Source organism: Drosophila willistoni (assembly GCF_018902025.1).
Source record: "Drosophila willistoni isolate 14030-0811.24 chromosome XR unlocalized genomic scaffold, UCI_dwil_1.1 Seg8, whole genome shotgun sequence".
Lineage (NCBI taxonomy): Eukaryota > Metazoa > Arthropoda > Insecta > Diptera > Drosophilidae > Drosophila > Drosophila willistoni.
The window spans coordinates 2,117,100-2,140,116 of NW_025814059.1; the positions used below are offsets into that span (position 1 = coordinate 2,117,100).

The following is a 23,017-nucleotide window of genomic DNA, read 5'->3' on the forward strand; positions in this document are numbered from 1 at the left end:
TTTGCCAACGGTTTTGCGAGCCATCATAATGGAATTGCCTTGGGAACGTCATTTTGTGTGGCTCAAAACAAGTCACTTTTGTATACGACGACAGCAAAAGGAAGGCACCCAAAGAAGGGGGGCGGGGAATGTGATTGGGGGTGGCATTGCATTGGTTGATGGAACGCGCTATAGAAATACGAGAAAATGGTATACCAAGTGCAAGGCAGCAAATAGAACGGGTAATAATAAATAAAATTGTAGCCAATTCATAAGGATTTTGCATTTTGTCGCTGCTTCAATCAGTTGGTGGCAGAAATGGCAAGAATTGAGAGAGGATGGGGGGGCGGGGGGAGCATCTGTGGAAACGAAGCGAAATGGAGTGGCAGCAACAGCAGCAGCAGGACCACAGGACAAGCGACAGACAATCGACATGCAAACAACATTCATTCATATTTGCCAAGTGCCGACTGAAGCTGAAGCTGCTGCCATTGCATCCTCAGCTTTATTTTCTTTCAACATTTTTCTCTCCCCTCACCGATTCCTTTACGTCCCATCATTTGCCACCCCGCAGTGAATACAATGTGCGTATAAATAACGGATTTTCTGTTATAAAATATTTGTAACGACATTTTGCCGATTTATGTATATGTAATACTTGTGCATGTATGTGTAGATGTGTGTGTTGGTTGGAGTGCACATACATATACATATATATATAGAAATTGCATTGTGCCAGAATAAGTACAAGAGTATATATATTCCATCTACATCTACTCGTACTTCTTCATGTCATGATAGCTGCCCACCTCCATTTCCACCTAACCTCCTCCAAGTCCTACATTTTCATGCCGTCAATTGCTGCCACTCTGTCATGGCTGGCAGTTATGGCTATATACAGATATACATATATGGATGTATATCTACATATATGAATATCGATATCGTTGTCGATGCATCGTAACGTCTTTGGATTGCAGCTGTCAACGCAAGCAACAAATTTCATTCAATTTAAATGTGCTGCTTAAAAGGCGTGCAGCGAGTGGATTGCATTCAGGATTCCATACTCAGGATAAGGAGAACTGAAAACAGAGTATCTCTGATGACTACTCCCCTTGGCATAAATCACAGTTATACATATGTGTGTGTGTGTGTATGTTGTTGCTGCATGTTTCTGTTCTTGCTACGTGAAGTTGGCATCACCCACTATTATCTTTGAGACTTGATACATACTTTGAAAAGGCAGAGTCCCTTGTCATTGTCACCTCAAAACACCTTAATCGAGAATTATTTGGCATTGTCAAGTCCAACAGTTTCACTTACAATTCATATACATATGTGAATATACTCAAAATAATTGCTTTAGTTAGGCAAATACGTTTGATATTTGAGAAACTAAACAAAAAATGTACGTGAAATATGTTTCAATAAAAAGATCTGGCAAACTTATAATGTTAAAATATGCATCTTTATAATGTACTTGAGAAAATTTTCATTTAAATAATATAGAAATATAATATTTGTCATTTATATAATGCCAATATATTAGTTAGCCAACGAGAAATAAATTAAATTCTGATTATGAACATTTTCGTCCATGCATGTATCTACTAACAGTTATGTTCATAAGAATAGAAACGCTCAGTTGTACAGCATCTTAACTCCATATTTGACTAGTAATAATTGAATGCAAATATTGCAGAATAAGGTTAAAAAATCATTTGGAAAAACTTTCCTAACTGTAAGTAGTTGATATTAACTAACAATAAGACAAAAATTCTACAAGTCATAGTCGAATAAGTCAGCTTGCCTTTTTTTTAATGCTATCATTCAATCAAAAGCCTTTTCAAATTGACCATCAACCTCAATTATAAATCTTAAATTTATAACTTCATTAAATTGATTTCTAGCCACATCAAGTCTATATATTTTTGCGAACATAACTGTGAGTGTATACGCACATTTGCCCAATAAGGGCAAAGCCACAAATAATGGCTATGAAATTTGACTTATTTTCAAATAATTTTGATATTTGTTCATGCATTAATAGTGCACTCTGAATAACCGCAATATGCACAATAATAATCTATTATTATCTCAGCTCAGCTCTGGTCAGTTCAGCTCAGCTCACCGCATTGATGTCAGGAAAGTAAAATAGGAGAAGGCGCCTTGAAGTATCTGAAAATCATTTTCTTATACATTATTAGAAACCGAAATTGAAATCAATAAACAAATTTCAATGCCGACAAACCTTAATTACAGCTGCCAAAGTGACGCGAAAATATTTTAGGCCAGTTAGAAAAAATGGTCTTGAATTCACTTCAATGGCCATAGTTAGGAGCTTCATTAACTGAACATTTTCCCCAGCATTATGCGATTGATGGACAATCAGTTCCCAATCGCAGAGATAATACATAAGTCCCAGTTCATCAGTCTAATTTTGGGGTATTGGATGAAATTTATATTATCAGGCTTATTGATTTGAGAATTCGCACCGTTTTATAGAGAATCGATCCTAGCATCCCAAAAGCCACAAGTTCCAGAAACTTGGCCATAAACCACACCACATAGGCAATATTGCCCGATGGGTTCTGTAAGGTATAGAGATTTCATTTTCCACTTCGCTTTTACAATAATTTCATCAAAGTTAACTCACAGACTGCAGCTTACCGTGTAGGCCTTAAAACTCATGGCACAGAGCAGAGCGGCACTAAAGGCGAACATCACAAAAATGCGAAAACTGAATTGCTTCTCCACTTGGGCACCAAATTGATTTAAGGACACATTACGACGCAGGATACGGGTAAAAGCCTGTCGATAACTGTAAGCCATATCGTCGACATTATTTTCGTTAAGCAAATGTTGGGCTACCTTTCGTAAATCTTGACCCAACTGTATATAACGGGCATTCAAATGCATCATCAGTTCACCCAGAATATTTAGCTCACCGAATAGCATCGATGTGATAATGACACCAACCCAAAAATTTAGGCATATCAATGGTATATAGTAACGCAATTGTGTATTATCGAACGGATATACCTGCTTATAGAGCATTTCGCGACGATGATATATGACATTTTGTATGGGTATCACAAGGAAATTGAATAGAGCCATTAGATAGACTATCGAATTGAGACGTGTGCCCAACATTTGTCTTTGTATGCGTGCATAGAGTATGGGTTCCGATTCCTGGGTAATATAAATCTCACGATAAAATCTTTTTAAAAGCAATTTAAAGCGATTCTTTTGCAGGGCCAATTGAAAGCAACGTATTTGCATCTCAACGAGTATCAAATAGGTTGGCATGCCCGTTAACATTTTATCTAGATCATGTCGATTGGCAATTAGATAATGAAAATCAACTTCATTGTGTTCGCAAAATACAAGAAATCCGAAAAAAATGAGAAACCATTCGATATAAATGTATCGTCGACTGACACCGTCCTCCAGCGGCCATGAAATATGATTTAGATAACGGTATAAGGCCACAGGCCATGGCATCGGTGCCATTTGTCCGTTACCAAGGCGCGGACGATAGCGATAGCAATTGCGATTGCTCATGGCCATTCGAATGGATACGAATTTGTTGTATGGTAAGCTGATGATAAACTGCAGCCACTTGAGCCAAATAAAGCTGTATTTATACAGAAGATTATGGACGACTAATTGCCATCAAGTTGTTGTTGAAAAATTAATGGTTACCAATTAGTTAAAGGAAAATGTTTAATAAATATTTTCATTTAAATTTTCTCTAATGCATTATTCATGCAGAAACACACACACACGCACACACAGAGAAAACGATGTGATTTACTTAAATGCTCAAAATCAATAAAAATCAAACCAGCAATGTTCAATTGAAATGACACACGCCACTTGAACACACAGACAACACATTGAAATCATAAAGCCTAACGGGAATGAGAAAAGGATGTAAAGCAAATTCAATCGAAACATAAAATGACAATCGCCTTTTTGGAGGATATTGAATATCGTTTACAATTAAACTGTCAGCGATTTTTAAATACCAATTACGCAATTGTTGCTGTTTCAACAACATTTTGTGACCTCGCAGCAACAGCACAAGAAACCAATTGATTTTAAATGATATTATACAATTTCAATTACCAAATTATATAGCCCCAACGATGGCTAGCCAAAACCGTTACCTAACTTGTGCTTCTCAAGAGTTTTGATTTCAGAATTTATTAGAGTCAACAAAGTATAAAAGCAGAACATATCTGGTTAATAAAGTTCTAAGAAGTTTTTAAAGAGAAAATATCCAACGGGTGTGAGTCTCTTTCTTAATAGATCTCATTAGTTCAAAATGTCCCTTAGTTAATTATGGCAATGTCTTTTAATTTCGATGTTGTAGTACCTAAACGAAATACCTTTAGTACAAATCATATATCTAACGTAAAATATGTATGTATATAAGGTACATAAAACCCATGCCAAACAATCATTTTTATGATTATGCCAAAATAACACTGACATAATTCCAATAAAGTATAAAAAGCTCGTTCAGTGCCCAGACAACTGCTGCCAATCGTTGCTGTTGCTTTTGTTTTATACAGGTAAGGGACAAGACAAAGGGGAAAACAAGGAGCAATAAAGGCCAGATCCAAACCGACATTTACACACACACACATACACACACACAGAGGATGGGAGGAGGGAGGCAGATCATGTGAGGTTTAATGTTGAACAGAATTTTCTCAAGCAACGCCTCAAAGTATGCACCTGGGAACAAATCCCACACCAATGTGTACGAGTGTTTGTGTTTGTGTGTGTGTGTCCGGACATGAGCATATCAAAGAGCGACCAAAAAGGCGTTGAAGCACAACAAATTCAATTCACTACTGTTGATTCACCAGTTGTTGTTGCTGTTTCTTTTACTTTTTCTTGTTTTTTTTTTTTTTATTTGTATGATAAAAGGATCCAAGTGGCAGGCAGCAGGCGAAGGAACCGAAGCTGGAGAGCCAAACGGCCAAAAACCCAAATAATATTAATATGCAAATTGAGTTTTTTAGTTGAGTGATCTAAGCGGATAACCGTGCGACCCACAAAAAGCCAAGGCGGACCGAAGGCCTCCAGAGGCAAACATAAAGACAGAGTGACGGACCAAAGAGACGAAGGAATGACTGACTGACTGACTTAGTGAGTAAGCAATGCTGCTGGCATTTTGTTTTTTGCTTTATTGATTGGCGTCCAGAACCAGATTCAGAATCGAAATCCGATTCAAAGTCTGGCAAGACAGGGTATTATATCCTATACAAGCATACACATACACATACATAAATATTACATACATACATCCATAAGTACAAGTAAAACATATATGGCATACATTTCTATTTAAATACGACTTTCGAATCAATTGGAATCATATTTTATTAAACGTTTTACGGGGCCATTTGCCACAGCCGCCACGGGGCAAACACAATGCCATGACATCGATATACAGACATACTCGTACCAACAAACATACATACACATACATACACATACGTATGTATACAGGACAGGACCGCATTGAGGGAATGAGTATTTAAATCAAAATTGAACTAAAGTTGGCCAATTAAGCCACTAAAAAAAATTGTATTTAATTGGTAAATCAATCAATTATACATCTCAGTTTCAATATTATTGTTTGTTTTTCATTGGGACCAAATTCCCCCCCGCACAAATCAAAGTCTTCTACTGGCATATAGGGAACGTGTGTACAGCATAAATCGGATCAGAGGCAAACAGAACCTGGAGTGTAAAAAAATAAGCAAGCAAAAAAAAAAAAGAAAAGAAAATACCAACATATATACAATAATATTTGCAAGAAGTTCCACTGGGCAAACTGAATCCCGCCAGCAGCAAACGCATCAAATATAAACACATAAAAACACATATATAAATATAATCGTGGCCAAGCATTTAGATTAACAATGTTAGTCATAGAAAAAATGTACTCAATCGATATCAAAACTCTAGCAAAATTAATAAAATTTCACCAAAAGAAAAACATGATTAAAAATTCAAAATTATTCCCAAGTGGTATGTATTACTCAAAACTAATCACAATTAATATCAATTAAATTGAAATTTTTGGTTTGTTTAACTTTGAAAGTGTCAAAAAATGAAAACAAAAACGTAGTATACTAAATTTATGTTCGCTACTGTATCTAAAATATAGATATGTATGTATATAAGTGAATTTGTATATAAATATAAACCATATTTTTCTTCTTTTTTTTTTTATTCACAGACACCGAGAGGCATGGGTTATGCCTTTCCCAGAAATAAATTCCAAAAGAAATTGAAAACGAAAAGCGCAACGCCACGCAGATTGAAAGCAAACCAAGAGATGGATGAGCGATGAAGAAAGGAAGGAAGTATGAAAGGATGGGGGGAGGGAGGAACCAATGGCAACAGTAAAAAGGCAAACAGAAAGAGCTGGGAAAAGGCACGAACTGTTGAAAGTTCAGGTGAACAGTGAAAGAGAGGAAGGGAGAGTGAGAGGGAGAGGAAAGCGTTGTGGCTATGAAAAATTGCCTCAAGGATTTGCCAAATGTCACGCAACTCCAAAGGAAACTCAACTTGCTGGTCGGAATTCAAAAGCAAATACAAATTGCCTCCTAGCAATTGATTTATAATAATTACGAGTAGTGTGCTGGGGTGAGGTGGCTGGGGGTGTGGGACATAATAAAAGGCACAATCGAAGCCGTTTTGAGGATTTGCTCAATTAGCCAACTTAATGGTAACTGAAACCGCCGACGACCCCATAGCGACATTGAGAGGATGATGAGGCAAGGCAAGGCAAACCTCGAATCGTGGCTCCCGTTGTGCGTAATTTCCGCTGGGCAATTTGGTTTTTATGCTTTCTTTCAAGTTTCCCTCCATGCCATCGTCTCATTTGCCACATTCCACCTGTGGCGCAACGTAAGGAACGTATGAATGACCTGCCCGTTACGTCTGAAACTTGCGTCGCGGTTCCTTTTTCTCGTTCTATGCTTTGCTTTGCCTAATGCGTTCAGATTTCATACTTTCTACGAAAATCTCTACTCTGCTGATGGCTAAATGGAATCTGTTGCTCTCCCTCTCTCTCACTCTCTCACTCTCTCTCTTCCACTCTCTCCCACTCTCTCTTTTTATTTATATTTTTTTGCCTTTTTTTGCGCTCTTTTGCTAAATATATGCAAATTAGGATATTTGCATGTGACAGGCAAGGCGAGTAAGAAGAAGGCAGTCACGATGGCAACCTATGGAAGCCTCTGGCTGAATTCTACCAAAGGTACCGGACACGTGTGTGGCATCAGCAGAAAAATATGCTGATGCCCAAAAATGGAGAACGGAACGTTGTCTAGACCTAATTGAGGTAATGCGATACAAATGCAGCTATTGGTTAATTAAATAGGGAAACTAATAATGCAAATTTTCAACATTTAAATTCAATTATTTAAAGATTTCATACTGCAGAAAGAAAATTTTTAATTAATTTAGAAAGCTAGAAATTCTTATTTAGAATACATGACCAAAATCTTAATCAGTATTTATTTTAGCCTTTTTTTAAATTTTAATTTCATAATTTAGTTTAAGTCCAGTTTCAGGATTACTATAAAGCCTAAAAGTATGCAAAGAATTTAACTTTTTAAACGGCAATGTAAATGTCCTCATTGAAAAGGAAATTCCAACTGGGAGACGGCAACTAAAAATCGCTTTCAATATTATTCATAATATTCTTTAAAATTTCTAACCAGCAATGTCTAATTTATAGTAAATGCCAAAATCTTTACACAAAAACTAAATAACTAACATATAATAATGAAATTGTTTAAATATTATAAGTTTAGTTGTCACTCATAGAATTTCTTTTGTTATATTGTAAAGTTATGCAGGAATTTGTGAAAAGATCGTTAAAACCCTAATCGCAGTCACTAAATGATCGACTTGAAGATACAGGCATTCATAAATAAAAGTTAGAATTAAATATAAACTACTTACGGCGAAATGAGTTTTTAGGAAAACAAAGGATTTAAACTTAAGGGGACATAATTTTCTGTCGTTCTACAATATATGTTTACAAAGACAGATTGAACTGTACTGAACATTGTTATTTGAGAAGATTGAAATTATATCTTAGTCGTTGAAACTAACTTAAATGTCACCTGCTTAGACCAAACATTCCAAAAGAAATCACACAAAATGCTCAAAAAACAAAATAAAATATACTTTCAATATATAGTTTTTATAAATCGGTTATTAATATGATTAATACGTCTTCGATTTTTGTAATCAAACATAGTTTACGAAGTTTTGACTTTAATTTCCTTGATTTTCAACTTCTTTTTACTTTTCCAAGTTACTTTTTCTTTCATAATGACAATCGCTATTATATTTATTCCATTTTCAGTAGCAATTTAATTGCTTCAGATTGGACTTTAATAGTTTATTATCTAAATTCGGGAGAAAGTTATCCACTATCTTTTGTTAATGGAATCCAAGTGGTCAATAGTACGATCCATCTATGGAATTATCTGCCTTATGCGGAATGTTTTTCGTCTATTTTTTTTTGCTTTCCTCTGGATGCTTATGAACCCTAAACCTATTAAAGCCCGTTAAGGACAACTCACTTTACAATGGCAAAAATGGAATGAATGGGAAAATATCTCAGTCAAATGCTGATGTTGCTGCTGCACGCAGTCCTTTCGAAATGCCTTTGAATAATTAATTTTTACGCTTGGCTCAGCCACAAAACATTTGCAACCGCACAAAAGGAGTAGGAAAGATGGAAGCAAAGTTTTTTGGGTGATGGAAGTTAGAGTAAGAGAGAGAGAGAGATAGAGAGAGAGAGAGCGAGAGAGAGAGAGAGAGAGGGAGACGGATACTCTTAGATAGAAGGAAACAAATCGAACACGCAGGTTTACATGAGCCTAATCCCGTTGTCAGTTGATGGCCCCAAGGTTCTGCTCTGCTCTGCTATGCTCTGTGTCTTGGACCCCTCGCACAACGACTCAACGAATTCACCGTCGTTGTCTACGTCTACGGCACTTTACTTTACTCCTTCCGCTGGCCTAGTCAAGCCTCAAGCATGTCCGTTATTTTGTTTACAAGAAAACATAAATCTCGGCTCCTGTGGGCCCCCTTTGGCGGAGTATAGGCATGCCGTCTCTCTCTCTCTCTCTCTTTCTCCCTGGTTGTATCTGTCGGCCTCTTTGTCTGTCAGTCTCGTCTGTCTGTGTGCGGTCGAAAGGATTGCCGAACGTTGCCGTGTGAAATGAAACATATCATCACATTCACACACATGTGTGTTTGTATGTGTGTGTGTGTGTGTAAAAGGGTTACGGGCCTATACGCTGTAGGAGCGCGTCTGGCCGACTGGCGACCCAACCAAAAAGGACCAGACAAACCATTGAGTATGCCAGGAGTTGTTGGGCTCCTTGGTGTGAGAACAGCTTTGGTTTGTACGCGTCAACTGTAAAATCCTTTTTGACATGCCGCCCAGCTACTCATATATACACCAATCCCAAACCCCCACCTCCACCTCCACCTCTCCTTCTACCCATCACTTTCAATCCCAGCACACTCTCTCTCTCACACATATGTGTGTATGTAGGTCCGGCATTTGGCCATAAAAAATGTGGCATGATCTCAGGGTTTGGGTTCAGCAGCTTCAGATGGCCAAATCCAATTATAAAGAATTTTAAACTATGTAGCGTGAAGAGGAGAACATTTAAAGTGTACAAAAAAAAAAAGACATAAGGAGAGAGAGGCAAAAAAAAAAAAGAAAAAAGAATGTCAGGTTATTAGCGGATGAGTCCTTCGAGTGGGTGCGTGTGTGCTGGTGTGTGTGTGTGTTTGTGTGTGTTTGTGTATGTGGGCAAGTTATTAAAACAGAGCAAGTTGTGAAGGACCACAATCAGTCAAGGGCTCACCCAGCTGAGCTTTACTCACTCCCACATTTGCCTCATCTCCTCTTCGAGTGGGTGCGGATCTGTGTGTTTTTTCTGCTGTGTGTGTTTGTGTGTGTATAGAAATTGACGTGAAATTTATACGCTATGCTTTTTGGGTAGCAAGTTGAAGAAAAAATATAGCAACAATCCATAAAGTAAATGTAGCATTTAAACAAACAAACCAAGCGATAGAGCAACCAACATCATCCACATCCACATCCACACAATGACAAACATTGGAAGCCAAAACTGACAGTGACAACTGGCTGAAGTGACGAGCTGAAGCGGCAGAAGCAGAAGCAGGAGCACCCGGAACAGTAGAGCAGCCGTTGGAGGATGATGGGTTGAAGAAGGAACAGGAGCAGTAACAGCGGCGTTGATGATGATGCCGCCGCTTCGTTGCCGCTCCCAAGTAGTAAAAAAAATTGACATAAGCGGATATGTTACACAGCGCCTTCTCAGTGGAATATGGAGTGAGTAGCAAAAGAAGAAGTGTGGGGGGAAGGAGGATGTGTTCCAAATACACATATTCCACACACACACACACACATACATACATAAATACGTATGTATATACGTACGTAGGCATTGGCTACATGAACAGTGAGCAGATAAATTAATGCGATTTTTCATGTTGCATGTTTGAGTTTGATTTATGCAATTATATGTCTCTATATGTATGCTGAAGATGAAACTGGGCGAAAGCAGCATGTGTATATGTGTGTGTGGGCGAGTGTGTGTGTGTGTGTGTAAGTGACATACAACTTTTGTCAAATACGTCTAAAAGCAGTCATTTTTTATATTTGATATAAAGCGGAAATGCTAAGAACATTTCCGGTTCGTTACCTACGCGCAATAGTAAGAAGAACAGAACAAAAACCCAACAATCCATTCTAACGACTATTTGATACCCTTGAAAATAATTTAATTAATTTATATACCATATTATTATTACCAAATTTAAGCAAAGATTATGCTATTCCAATTTTTGGTGAAATATTTAACTTAGTTTCTTGTTATCGAAATAAAATAACAAGTAAAAATAGTGAAATAAATAAATTTGTTCTCATCAATGCACAAGTCATTTAAAATTTATCGAATTTTAAAAAACTCTTTATTTTGCGAATCTGTAACTTTGTTAAATTTTAACCGATTTTTAAAAGTCATATCTCAATTTAATGCTTATAAATTTGTGAATTGAAATATATAATACGTTTATAATCAAGACATCTTTACAAGCGAGGATCAAAATCGCCAAAAAACAGCAAAATATTTCAAAAAAAACTCTTAAATTAATCTGTAATTCTAATTTAGTCAAATATTTGAGTATTTCAAAAATTCATGTATTTTAAAATTCTGTCGAAATAAATTTTTCCAAATATCCAAATGCTTAATATCATTTTAAAATATTCTAAATTGGGATTAAATTAAAGAATGCTTTTGAATTTGGATAGAAGTTAGCGAAAATACAAGCTGGAAAACTGGATCCCAACGGGCTTTGGCACTGATCAGTAGTGCTCTAAAACGTCGTTGAAATGAAAAAGGTTAGAAAAAAAAAGAAAAAAACTTATTAGGTTTTCCAATTTTATTTTAAAAAGCTTATTTTATCTCTATCAAAGCCAAAGCAAATTTGGGAATTATGAAAGTCATATCATCCAAATATCCATAAAATATAGTCTACATATTGATTTTCCTATGAAAATATGGAAAAAGCATGTCAAATAATCGAAATGCATATCAATTACCATGATTTCTTATATTTTAAATGCAGAGATAAGTGTGAAACTCTTTTTTATATGGCTATATCTTAGAATCGGTACAAAAATTCAGCTAGCTATATGATGAAATCCCATTCAAAATCGACATAGATTTGGCCAGACCTCTTTGGTGCAAAGGATTAACAATTAACAAACTTAAAAGGCAATAAGTTCATTCATTTTTAAGCAATTTCGGCTACCGTTTTGAAAAAAAACTTCTTGAGTGAAACATGTTAAAAGTTTTAAAAGAAAATATCTCTCAGGTGTATATATCACCTTGAACTAAATATAAATAGTTTATCATTTATTTCCAAACATCTTTTAGTATTAGCTATGTTATTTTTCAATTGTAAGTTAAATTTCTAGTTATAGTTGACAAATTCCATTACGAATTACAAAATTGTTTAAGTTCTTGAATCATAAAAATGTATGTTATCAATTAATACTAAGCTATGATAGAATGGGACATCTTCAAGAGTGCAATTTTCCTAATTGTTGGTATTCTTGAGCTTTACTCAAGTGCTGATACGTTTTCATTTTATTCGTCTTTCGTTTTGAAATTACGGTATTATTAAGGGTATTCATTGAGTAGCAGCAGCAGCAGCAGCTGTCATAGCAACAAAAGCATCAACACAAAAAAAAAAAAAAAGAAAGGAGCATCAAGATGGAGTCCGAACTAGAACTGGCAGCCATGTTAATTTGTCATGACGCCACTTGCTTACCAGTCCTGGTTTTGGTTCTGTTGCTGGTCGTGGTGGTCACTCTACTCTCGACTGCTACTTTACCACCCACCCCCCTTCTCTCTCTAGCCTCACACACAAAATTACATAACAAATGGATGTGTTTTTTTTTTTTTGTTTTGTTCATCTTATGTATGTTTGTATGGTTGGGTTTTGGAATCAGAAGTACAACCTGTAATCTGGGACAGAACGGACCACGACCGAACCGGACCATAAGCAAATCCGATTAAATGCAAATGCCCCCGTACTCAGAGCACTTCTTGTTCCCATATATATGTATGTATGTACATGCAGATGCACAGATTAGTTGCGTAAGTTATCAGTATGGTGGATGAATCAGTGAAAGGAAGGAACGGAGGGAGCGAGCTCAGGTGACACACACGCACACACAATCAGAGGACAAAGTGAAGTGGCATTGGCCAGCGGTTGCATTGCAGCAGTCGTCATTCAAGCAAACACTGCAGCAATACCCATACCTACATACATACATATATCCCAAATGACCCTCGATGGGGCACTATTGAGAACTACTACTAATTATTATTTCAATAGCCGAGATTCATACATACTCGAGTTTGGGGACCAGATGGAAGCTACTTCAGCTGCTATCATTCCGATGTCCACATATGCTTTAAACTACTAAACTGCAGCATAGCATCCATTCAATCCAGCTGCCAAATAGTTGGCATAAAAACTCATTTCCCCACCATTAGCAAAAAAGAAAGAAAAAGAAAGGAGTTTGGTATGGTTGGGGGGGGGCGGGGTAACTGGAGTTGGAGCTAGAACATAGCATCAAAGGAAACGACAGCCATTTCCATTTTTGTACTAGTACGCGCCTGGGAAAGCTCACAACTGACGCCGATTGGAGAGTAAAGAGCGGAAGTTCCCTCCCGCCGCCATTTGAAGCATTTGTGGGTGGCATTTTGGTGGCGACGCTTTAAACTACACACAAATTGCTTGTTTAAAATATGCGCCAAAAAAAAAAAAAAACAGAAAAAACAAAAAAAAAAAAACAACTCGCCGTATTTGTATTTGCCCAGCATTCCAGGCATTGAACATTGTCGCAAGTTTGTTTGGCCTCGACATCGGAGCATCAGCATCAGCATCAGAATTTTATGTAGCGCACGAATAGATGCCACTCGAAGAATGGGACAGCAGCAGCAGAAGGAGGAGAAAGATGATGTTAGCCAGCAGCTAGACCAGAGACACCAACACCAACAACAACAACAACAACAAAGAGACCAAAAGCGGGAGAAACGAAAGAAAAGGACGACGAAAATAAAAACGCCACTTCCGTTTTATTTGCGCAAAATTAAATAAACCGAAATATGGCTGAACTGACCATATTGGCGCATAATGGACGAAAATATTTTTTTCATTAATGTGAAGCCCACCTCACCCCTCCTACCCACACCACCCCCATTCACCCGCAATTCAGATGATAGAGGGGAAAAAACATACTATATCAATATTTTGTGTACATATACACACACACACACACTTATTGGGTATAGGTAAAAAAAAAGAAAAGCCGAAAAGTAAGAGCTAGAGGCAAGCTTATTGTATATAAATATTTACTCAACAGTGGGACAAAACGAAGAGCACAAGTATGAGAATGAGATGGCCCAGGTAAGCAGAGATGTTTAGTTGGTAACTAGGCGGTGTGCGAGTTGCCAAGAAATATATATATATACCTACATATATATATGTACATAGGTACAGATATATAAATATGTATATATAATCTGCGAACTAAAGGCAGAGTAATGCAGCCTACAACAAATTCAATTTTTACAGCTATTATATGATATAGTTATTCGATTTTAATTAAATTTAAAATTTAATTATGTAAGTATATCCTTTTAATTGTATAAGAAGCACAAACAAATTTAACCAACCAAAGAAAGTATTTTTTGTAAGGATTGTTATATTGAAAGCTATAAATATAGAAAGCCGATTTGACTGAATTTGTATAGAAATTTCTGTAAGAGATTGCGCTCATCCAGGCGAACTTGACAGACTGGTGGGCGGACGGACTGACAGACCAAGCAACGGATTGGCATGGCTATATGAATCGTATTTATGCTAATCAGGAGTAGTACTATATTGTTTATATGGTTGAAGATGCTTCGTTTTGCTCATTTTGATATATATAAATAACTTTAGGCAGATTAGGAGAAAAAATGATCTTTATGTAACTTTAATGTTTACTTTTTGTATTATTGCAGACACTTGAATAATAATTTATTTAACCCATTTCAGAATTTTTTGAAAAAATAAACTATACACTTAAGTTAAATCAAATAGATTTTGGCCAAAATTATAGCTGAAAATGCATTTTATATAGTTATTTAATAAAAATATCTTGTAATTCTTTGTATGATCTTATTTTGTTGGACAATTAAAACGTTGTTGTGCTCCTTGCAAATTAACCTGGATAATACATAAAAAAAAAAGTATCAACAGAATTTTGAAATTAAACGCAATTTGTGTATATGTATATATTTTTAAATTTAAACACTTTTAATACACTGAAAATACAGTGGAATAGCTGTCAAAAATATCTGTTTGAATCTGAATTTCAGAAAGACAAGAAATTTGATAATAAATGAATCTCTAATCTCAGGAGTTTGGCTGAAAATAGTTTTGGAATTTTTAAGAATTAATATTCAATCAATTTGTTGGTTTTACTAAACCATTAATAATTCTAAGCTAATTTTTGGTATTATCCACTTAAAAATACATTTTTATAACTATCCCAATTAGTAAGTTTGAGTTTAATATTAAGAGATTGTTGTGATTTAGAAAGAATTTTGTAGTATAAATATATTTTTGGATCAGATGATGATGGGTAAAAGAAAAATAGTTATGCACAGCTTAATGTTTTATTAACGAATTCTTATTAATATTGTTATCAAAGGATAGAGAATGAAGTTTCAAACAACTAAATCGTGTAGTTGCAAAGTTTTTCTTATTGTTAGTTGATGGAGGAAGAAAACAGGGAGAAGAGAGAAGAAAAAAAACGGAAAACTGAAATTCATTCCACTATACCATCAATCACAAGCTCCACACAATAATCATGCTCGGCGTTGTCATCTACTCAACCTCCACCTCCACCTCCTCCGCCTTCTCCACCTCCAATGCCACTCGAGCAAAGTAGAGTAAAGCTCTTTTCTCAAAGACGACATTAGATGAAAATTTGTGTAAGCCGTAAAGAAAAGGAACGGAAAAATGGGAAAGATGGGCCCGACCGGCCCATCATTGAAAGACTTCGTTGTCGACGATTGTCAATCGAAGAATCTAATGCGCATTTCTTTAAAAAGTGTCAGCATCTGGGGACAACTTGGCCTCCGCCTTCTCATCATCCTCCTCCTCCTCCTTCTCCTTCTACTCGTATAACAATTCCAGTTTCACATACAGGAGGAGGACATGGCACCAAGTCTGAGCTGAAGCCAAGCCAGCGAGCCGCACTAATCAACACAATTACGGAGCAGTGGAAAGAAAAACTTTTCTAATTGGATATGAAGACGCGCACATGCGTTTCTTTAAAGGCATTTTCAGACTTCATGTGCCGCCAGACCAGCCAGCCAGCCAACGTCGAGGGTCCAAATATTTTGACAAGAAAATGGCGCACGACAGTCAACTCCAAGTAGCTCCACCGCCTTTGCTATCACCCACACTCGGTGATAGGCATTTGCCCATCCCATCCCATTCCATTCCATCCGACACCCCGCCCAACAATCTACGCTGAAATGCTTTGACAAATTATTTTTAAGCCAATTTACAACTTGAGAAAAAGTATCAGGAAAACATATCACACCACAGAGACGAATGTGTATGAAGGAGGAGGATGGACGGATGGTCTGTCGGTGGAAGGAGCTGCTGTTCCTGTATATGTGTGTGTGTGTGTAGGTAAAGCAAATATAATGCGAGGGATAAAAGTGTAAAGTTGACAACCCGGGCACATTACTCACTCGAGGTGCCAGCAAGGACGACGGCATTAAAATAACCAACCAACCGATTCAACGTCAAAGCAAGCAGAAGGCAAGAACAGAAATGAGCATGGCCAAGAGAAATGGTAATGCGGCTCCTGCCCCTATTGCCGTGCGGCTTGCCCAGAGCCGATCCCGTTACCAGCTTACTGCTACTGCTACTGCCCCCGCCTTTTTGGCTTTAAGTATATGCAGGAGTCAAGGGTTTTGTGTGAGTCTGTATGTATGTGTGTGTGCGCGTCTTTTGCTCCTTCAGTTTACACTCCTTTTGAAGCATTTTCTCAACGTTTCTTGGCAGAATGTCGACAACGCTGGCGGAAGCCATTAATTTTGTCACTTTCGGAAGTGCAAAGAGGTGCACATGAGTCGCAATCGGAGTCTTTGAGTACTACAAGCCCGTGACCATGTCCGAGTCCCAACCAGTTCAAGTCGCTGCTGGGCCATTGACCAGCAGCAGCAGCAGCAGCAAAACAAGTAGACAAGCAGTATTGAAAATCATGAAAAAGCAATTAAAGTCGACCACCTGGTCACAGGTTATAGTGTTTCTATTCCTCTACCCAATCCCATTCCCCATTAAGACCTACCCATATGAAGGGAATACATATATGTAGCCAAAGAAGAGTCAGGAACAACATAACGCCGATACCCACACCCAATACCCATCATGTTGTCTTACCTCTTGCATTCATCCTCGGCTCCAATCGGCCGCCTTCCTTCCTTGCTTCCTGACTTCGACATAAGTTAATTGTTGGCAAAGCGCAGACCGCAATTACCGCAAGCCAGCAATGACAACGCCTGCTGCACCGTCAAAAGTTCACATGACAGTTGAATACCGATGACGTTGACGATGGTATTTCATGTTGAGCATGATGATGATGATTGTGATGATGATAATTATGGTGATGGCCATGGCGAGGGTTGATGATGTACATGTTTATGGGTAAAGATGACCGCAGAAACCACACCACAATCGGGATACTCCCATATTTACAATTAGCCACTGACTTGGCTATTAACTCGATAATTACAGTATGTATAATTTAATATTAACATAATCGATGCGTGTAAGTCTTCTTAATATTTATGTGCAAAATTATCTTTAGAGCCGTGCACCTTAAACGACTGTAGAGTCCAAACGTAACGCGAGCAAATGTATAAACTAATATAAGAAATAAATTATATTAGCGCCGTCTAAGTGTTATCAATTACTACTCGTGTCCAACAAAAAAAAAAATATATGTAAAAAAAATTCAGTCTTCAATAACACACATTATATTAATGCCTGTTTTGCCAAGATTTACACCCTCCAATGCGGATTCCTGGTGCTGTCGCATATAGATCAGAAACTGTATGATCACATAGAACAAATTGTTTCTATCATAGACACAATTGTGCAATTCCTTGTCGCTTATGAAATTAAATTTGGGATTCAGATGATTACTCGTACTAAGTATGGCACAATGGGCTCTATTGTGTACGGCGGCAACGATTTCTTTGGTGGAACGCTTCTCATCGCATTTAAGGACATAGCGTGAGTAAAATGGACGACCGCCACCCTGGGGCAATGGCATCAGTTGTCCATCCAAATACACACAGAATATATGGAAAAGGATCTGAAAGAGAATAAATAGAAATTAATAAACTATACGGAATCTTAATGATATTTCCAACATGACAATAAATACAACATAATATATATATATAGACTAAAAACTATAGTTAAATCATCCTAACGAAGAAAAATGATTCAAATTGTTGATTTCTCTGCAAATTACATGTTCTTCTTAATTATATTTGCTAACAATTGTTAAATACTTTGTGTAGTTTTTCTAATTGTTGACATTTTTCCATCCATTGATGGATTTAATACTCCTTTTACATACACTTTTCTCATCTGCATAGTCAATTTGGTTTGACCATCTAGCTATCTGTTTCGTTTTACATCTATCTATCTCACTCGTTTTAAATGAAAATTCACTTACAGCTGAATCGGTGGGCAAATGTTCACCCCAAGCTTTGCCATTGTGAGAATTGCCAGAGTTCCAGCGATAATCTGCTATACAAGATCCCTGTGATAGTTCCTTAATACGCTGAACCAAATACTCTTGATTATTAAATGTGTCTAGGAAGGGCAATAGCATGGGCAACATTGGGGCACAGGTCTGAACAAATTGCAAATTTTCTGCTGTTTTACGCAAACGCTCAAGACCGACAGAACCAATTTTTAAATCACTAATCCCACGTTGCCAGAAGAGATCGTCTAGATAATTAATTTCCGAAACCAGGCGTTGCAATATGGTGGTCGATATCCACTAAAATAGAACAGAACAAAACAAGTCAGTATCCGTATCAGTAAACATAAAGATCACAGGAGTCTTACATATCTTAAGTTGGCCACATATTGTGACAGCTTGTCCGTTGAGATACGTTTTATGACCTCCGAGTTGCTGTCCTTAAATTGAAACGAACCGAACTCTTCTATCGACTTTTGGGCATTCTCTGTAGAGGACACTGGCGCTGGTGCCAATTGATATATGGTAGTTTTTAGCATATAGGCAGCATTGTTACAATAGTTCCAAAATGAAATCGCCGAACCCGTATTGCTTAGCATATCGAGGGCATCAGCTTCCTCAGCATGGCTGCGCTCCCTTTCGGCTTTCTTCATTAGAGCGGGCAATTGGCGTGGATCTGTGAGGAAATCTTCGCCACGCACTTCGGCATAAGGTGACATGTAAGCAGACTCGTCGCTAATTTGGCTGGCATTCAGAGAATTATTCTGTATCATGGATGAAGAGTTACCCTGTTGAGGGGTACGCATGGGACTAGGACTGCGACGCATGGACTGTGAACCCCAGCAGGAGTCCTCAAAAGATGAATGCCAATTAATAATGGGAGTATCATCGTTTATATCCAATCCCGCATCATAACAAAGGGGTTTTCTCGTTGGCCGAGCACTTCTTATGGTCTTAAAGGAGTTGTCTGTGAAATTTATAGACGTGTTAACTCGAATATCTATGAAGATTGAGCAACTCACCATTAATGTCGTCTAGCAGGGACTTTTGCTCTTCAGTGCCCAACATCTGGCCGCTGGCAAACCAAATCCATAGATACTTTCCAATGCATGCCACTGCGCTGGTGCCCGACAATATGGCGATTAGATATTTTGTCAAATAATAATACGAGTATCTTTGCAACTGGCATGTCCCCCTTAAATCAACGATTAGGACTGAGAGGATTAATATGTTAAGAGCAAACCATTTGAGATAAGTTCGTGACTGAGAATTGCGGAGGCGCAGGTTGAGACTATGTTCCACCACAGGGTTTCGAGAAAGCGGCGAACTGAAAGAACTAATTATGGCGATTGTCTATTGAATGTACATTGCGATACATACCAATTGTTCCTAGAGTAATGCATACTTTCAATTTTGGAATTTTTATTACAATTTACAATGTCATGGAAACGCTAATGAGAAAAATGCGGGAAACCGTAAGCAGTGTTGACTAACGATTGTGCTGTGTTGGGCAACGATTATTTCCGCTTAGTGATGGGCAGAACACACACAGTGTTGTCAAATATCAGAAATCGATTATTTGCTAGATGCGCCGATAACTATCGATAGCTATAAGTGTTGACATACGATTGTTAGTAACGGAAAAATGGGCGCTCAATTTGAATTTTACTCAGTTGCTTTTAATTTCATTCAAAATCGCAAAGGTTGTAAATTAAAAAAAATATTTTCATTTATTTTTTTCCAAATTTTATTCTACAAAAAAAAAAAAAAACGGAATCTAGTTACGTGACAACTTTTGGTTGTGATTGCTACAAATTTCATTAGATTGCGCCGTTTCCATTGGCTCTTAGGGCACGCCGTCTTCTCTTCCGTTTGCCCACAATGGGTGGACCAACCCCAACACCCACACCCAGACCAGGAACAGGGGCTAGCTGCAATAGCAGAGGATTACTTATCAAGGCAGCTGCTATGCCCAACACAGTGGCTCCTGCTAGCGGAATGAGAAAACTCTTGGCCAGCAGAGCTTTTGGTGATAATTCTGATGAGCCCTTGTGCGAGACAATCTCATGATGTTCAACGGGATAGGAATAGCCATAGGAATAGTCTCCACCGGGTCCATAATTGCCATGCTCGGGACGTGGTCTATAGACATGATAAGGAAGTCCAGCTTCAGAGCTTGAACTGCCATATCCACTGCCATAGCCTGGTGCTGGTCCTGGTCCCGGACCACCATATTCATAGGGATACGGATGAGAATCATAGGCATAACTTTTGCTGCCATAGTGACCTAGTGGCAAAGTTCGATCAGAAGTGCTTGAAACGTTACTAAAACCCCTCCACTTTCCACTTACCCACACTTATCCTATCCTGCAGTCCACCAGTGCCACCACCGTTGCCCTGACGCCATTTATCATAAGCTTCACTGAGATTCTCGTTCACATCATGCAATGGCAAATGAGATACTCCTGCTCCTCCGCTGCCACTGACTCCGCCTCCTACTCCTAGACCTGGACTGGGCAATGAGCTAATAGGTTTCGAAATGAAACTTGCCGCCGTGTTATCCAATTTGCTGGTACTACTTGATCCCGGCCCTCGATAAAACTCTGGTGGCGGCTCATAACTCTTGGCCGTTGCCGAACCGGCTAAATCCAATTTAATATTAGCCTGACGCTTCTTTGGCTTCATGGGTTTCCATGACTCCTGGCCAGGAATTGTGATTTGAACGTCAGCCTCCTCGCCGATCACCAGAGTCAGACAGAGCCACAGACTCACTGCTGGAAGTAGTTTCTGCACAGCCACAAACATTTCAACTAAAGTCTCGTTTTAGATTGCCACCGATTTTTATAAAACTTGCCCCAAAATTGCTTACCCCAAAAAACGATGTCATCATTTCTGTTGGCGATAAATTGCACTTTGACGACAATTTAGGCCTGAAATTGTTGTCGACGCTTCGCTGGCATTGAGACGATGATGTCTCTGGCTCTCTGCATTGGCAACTCCATGGGCAATTAGTATCGCCAGCTTGAGGAGTTCTTTCTTCATTTGATTTCAAGCATTTCATCAGTGGCATAGCAAATTGCTGTCGCCGACCTGAAGTTTGTTTTATTGAAATATACATTTTGTCAGTGTAAGTTATTTCTTGCGCGATTATTCAAATTATCCACGCCCAAGTCTAGGAAATTAATTGTAGAAATTATCGCATCGTAACATGGAGTAACTATAAATGTTAAAAATTACACCCCCAAAAAAAGACAAACTTAAGACTTGCCTCAGTGAAGGTCGAGCACATACATATGTAGATTGAAAGTGAATAATTTAATTTTTAAATTTCTTCTTTTTTTTCTGTTTTTAAATTGAAATGTAACTCTGTCATAAAAAAGATTTAATATGAAAAATATTCAAAATAATTTGCCAAAATCTACAAAAAGTCTTTAACAATTTCAACTTATTTTTAACTGACATTCAAATAAGTTTTAAACACAAAAAAAAAAAACATTCTCGAACATCATCATGTGTGAATTTTTCACTTTTTTGTTATTATAATTAAAGTTCCTTCACCTGGCGATGATAAGCTACACAACTTTCCTTTCGACTTTAGCTAATGATTTCTAATATAATATTATTTGTGTTGATTTGCGAGACTGATATTCCAAATCTATTATATGCCAACTCATCTATCTGTTTATCTCTTTATCTATAAATCCTAATCTAGGTACTTATAATACAAATATGAGCTGAAAATTGCTTCAATTTAATTTACATACAATAATAACATAAATAATTGGAATTTGCCTTAAGGTGTAATGCACTTTAAACTCTTATTTTATTTATTTAGCTCGGGCACAATTCGGGGTCATGATGCAAATTAGAAAATCATTTTCGAAATTAAAAGTTAGAATATGATTGACAATTGCTCTAAAATGATTTACAGAGAAAATTAACTTTGAATCTATTTTTGATTAAAATTATGAAGCCCTAATTTATGTTTTTAAGCTTTTAATGCAAACTTTAAGAATAAGAAAAAAGAAACTAATAACAAAACTAATATATGAATTTTGAAAATCCGGTGAAAATTGGCAGAATTTCAAATTCACAACATAAGATAATCTTTTAATTCAAAGTAATTCCAACTATTTTCCTCAGAATGTATTTTCGCCAATTTCTAACCGATTTCCAAAAAATATCCCAATTTCATAGCAGAAATTTGACAAAATCATGATGTGTACAAAGTTTTTTGGGCAATTAGACAAAAACGTAGTTCTCCAGATTTTAATGCAGATTGAAAGAAATTATTCTAGCATGAAAGTACAAACATGAATTCTTCAAATACTCCAAAATTTCACTAAATTAGAGCTTTATGTTTGAAACTAGTTTTTCATTTTTTGTATTTTTTCTGCCTCGCTTGAAAAGATAACTTTATAATTAGCGTGATTTATATTTCAATTCAATTATATTTAATAGCATTTAAATGGAAAATCGCTTTCGAAAATCGGTTAAAATTTTGCAAAGTTACAGATTCGCAAATTTGAGAGTTTTTAAGAATTTTCTGGAGTTTCAAAATTAAATTTCGGTCAATTTACTTTTTTTTAA

General features: G+C 37.2%; 3 protein-coding genes across 4 annotated transcripts; all 3 read right to left on the reverse strand.

The window, feature by feature from the left end:
- Positions 1 to 1,924: 1,924 nt before the first annotated feature.
- Positions 1,925 to 17,387, reverse strand: LOC6645851 (odorant receptor 74a). Its single transcript, XM_002068540.4, has 5 exons — positions 17,092 to 17,387; positions 2,650 to 3,171; positions 2,475 to 2,570; positions 2,231 to 2,413; positions 1,925 to 2,157 (listed from the first exon to the last, which is right to left on the reverse strand). The coding sequence occupies exons 1-5, from the start codon at positions 17,098 to 17,100 to the stop codon at positions 2,107 to 2,109; spliced, it is 861 nt and encodes a 286-aa protein (XP_002068576.3). The 5' UTR covers positions 17,101 to 17,387; the 3' UTR covers positions 1,925 to 2,106.
- Positions 17,388 to 17,439: 52 nt separating this feature from the next.
- On the reverse strand, positions 17,440 to 19,932 carry LOC6645852 (transmembrane protein 209). 2 transcript variants are annotated; one of them, XM_002068541.4, is made up of 5 exons: positions 19,808 to 19,932; positions 19,450 to 19,754; positions 18,796 to 19,394; positions 18,398 to 18,727; positions 17,440 to 18,028 (listed from the first exon to the last, which is right to left on the reverse strand). In XM_002068541.4, exons 1-5 carry the CDS (start codon positions 19,828 to 19,830, stop codon positions 17,666 to 17,668), a joined length of 1,620 nt encoding a protein of 539 aa, XP_002068577.1. In that variant the 5' UTR covers positions 19,831 to 19,932; the 3' UTR covers positions 17,440 to 17,665. The 2 variants fall into 2 exon arrangements, with proteins under 2 accessions (XP_002068577.1, XP_046868279.1); XM_047012323.1 differs by having other exon boundaries at positions 19,450 to 19,763.
- A 271-nt stretch (positions 19,933 to 20,203) lies between these two features.
- On the reverse strand, positions 20,204 to 21,232 carry LOC26528881. The gene is made up of 2 exons (XM_015177753.3): positions 20,779 to 21,232; positions 20,204 to 20,714 (listed from the first exon to the last, which is right to left on the reverse strand). Exons 1-2 carry the CDS (start codon positions 21,230 to 21,232, stop codon positions 20,248 to 20,250), a joined length of 921 nt encoding a protein of 306 aa, XP_015033239.1. The 3' UTR covers positions 20,204 to 20,247.
- Between the last annotated feature and the right edge of the window lie 1,785 nt (positions 21,233 to 23,017).

Excerpts from the sequence above, each read along its gene's own strand:
- LOC6645851 (XM_002068540.4), bottom strand. Across the intron at positions 2,571-2,649 it reads TGAGTTTTAAGGCCTACACG|AACCCATCGGGCAATATTGC; the intron begins GTAAGCTGCAGT and ends TATACCTTACAG. Across the intron at positions 2,158-2,230 it reads CTTTGGCAGCTGTAATTAAG|ATACTTCAAGGCGCCTTCTC; the intron begins GTTTGTCGGCAT and ends AATGATTTTCAG.
- LOC6645852 (XM_047012323.1), bottom strand. The coding sequence starts at position 19,830 with ATGCATTACTCTAGGAACAATTG. Across the intron at positions 19,764-19,807 it reads CATTACTCTAGGAACAATTG|TTCTTTCAGTTCGCCGCTTT; the intron begins GTATGTATCGCA and ends CGCCATAATTAG. Across the intron at positions 18,029-18,397 it reads ATTTGCCCACCGATTCAGCT|ATCCTTTTCCATATATTCTG; the intron begins GTAAGTGAATTT and ends ATTCTCTTTCAG.
- LOC26528881 (XM_015177753.3), bottom strand. The coding sequence starts at position 21,232 with ATGTTTGTGGCTGTGCAGAAACTACTTCCAGCAGTGAGTCTGTGGCTC. Across the intron at positions 20,715-20,778 it reads GCAGGATAGGATAAGTGTGG|GTCACTATGGCAGCAAAAGT; the intron begins GTAAGTGGAAAG and ends CTTTGCCACTAG.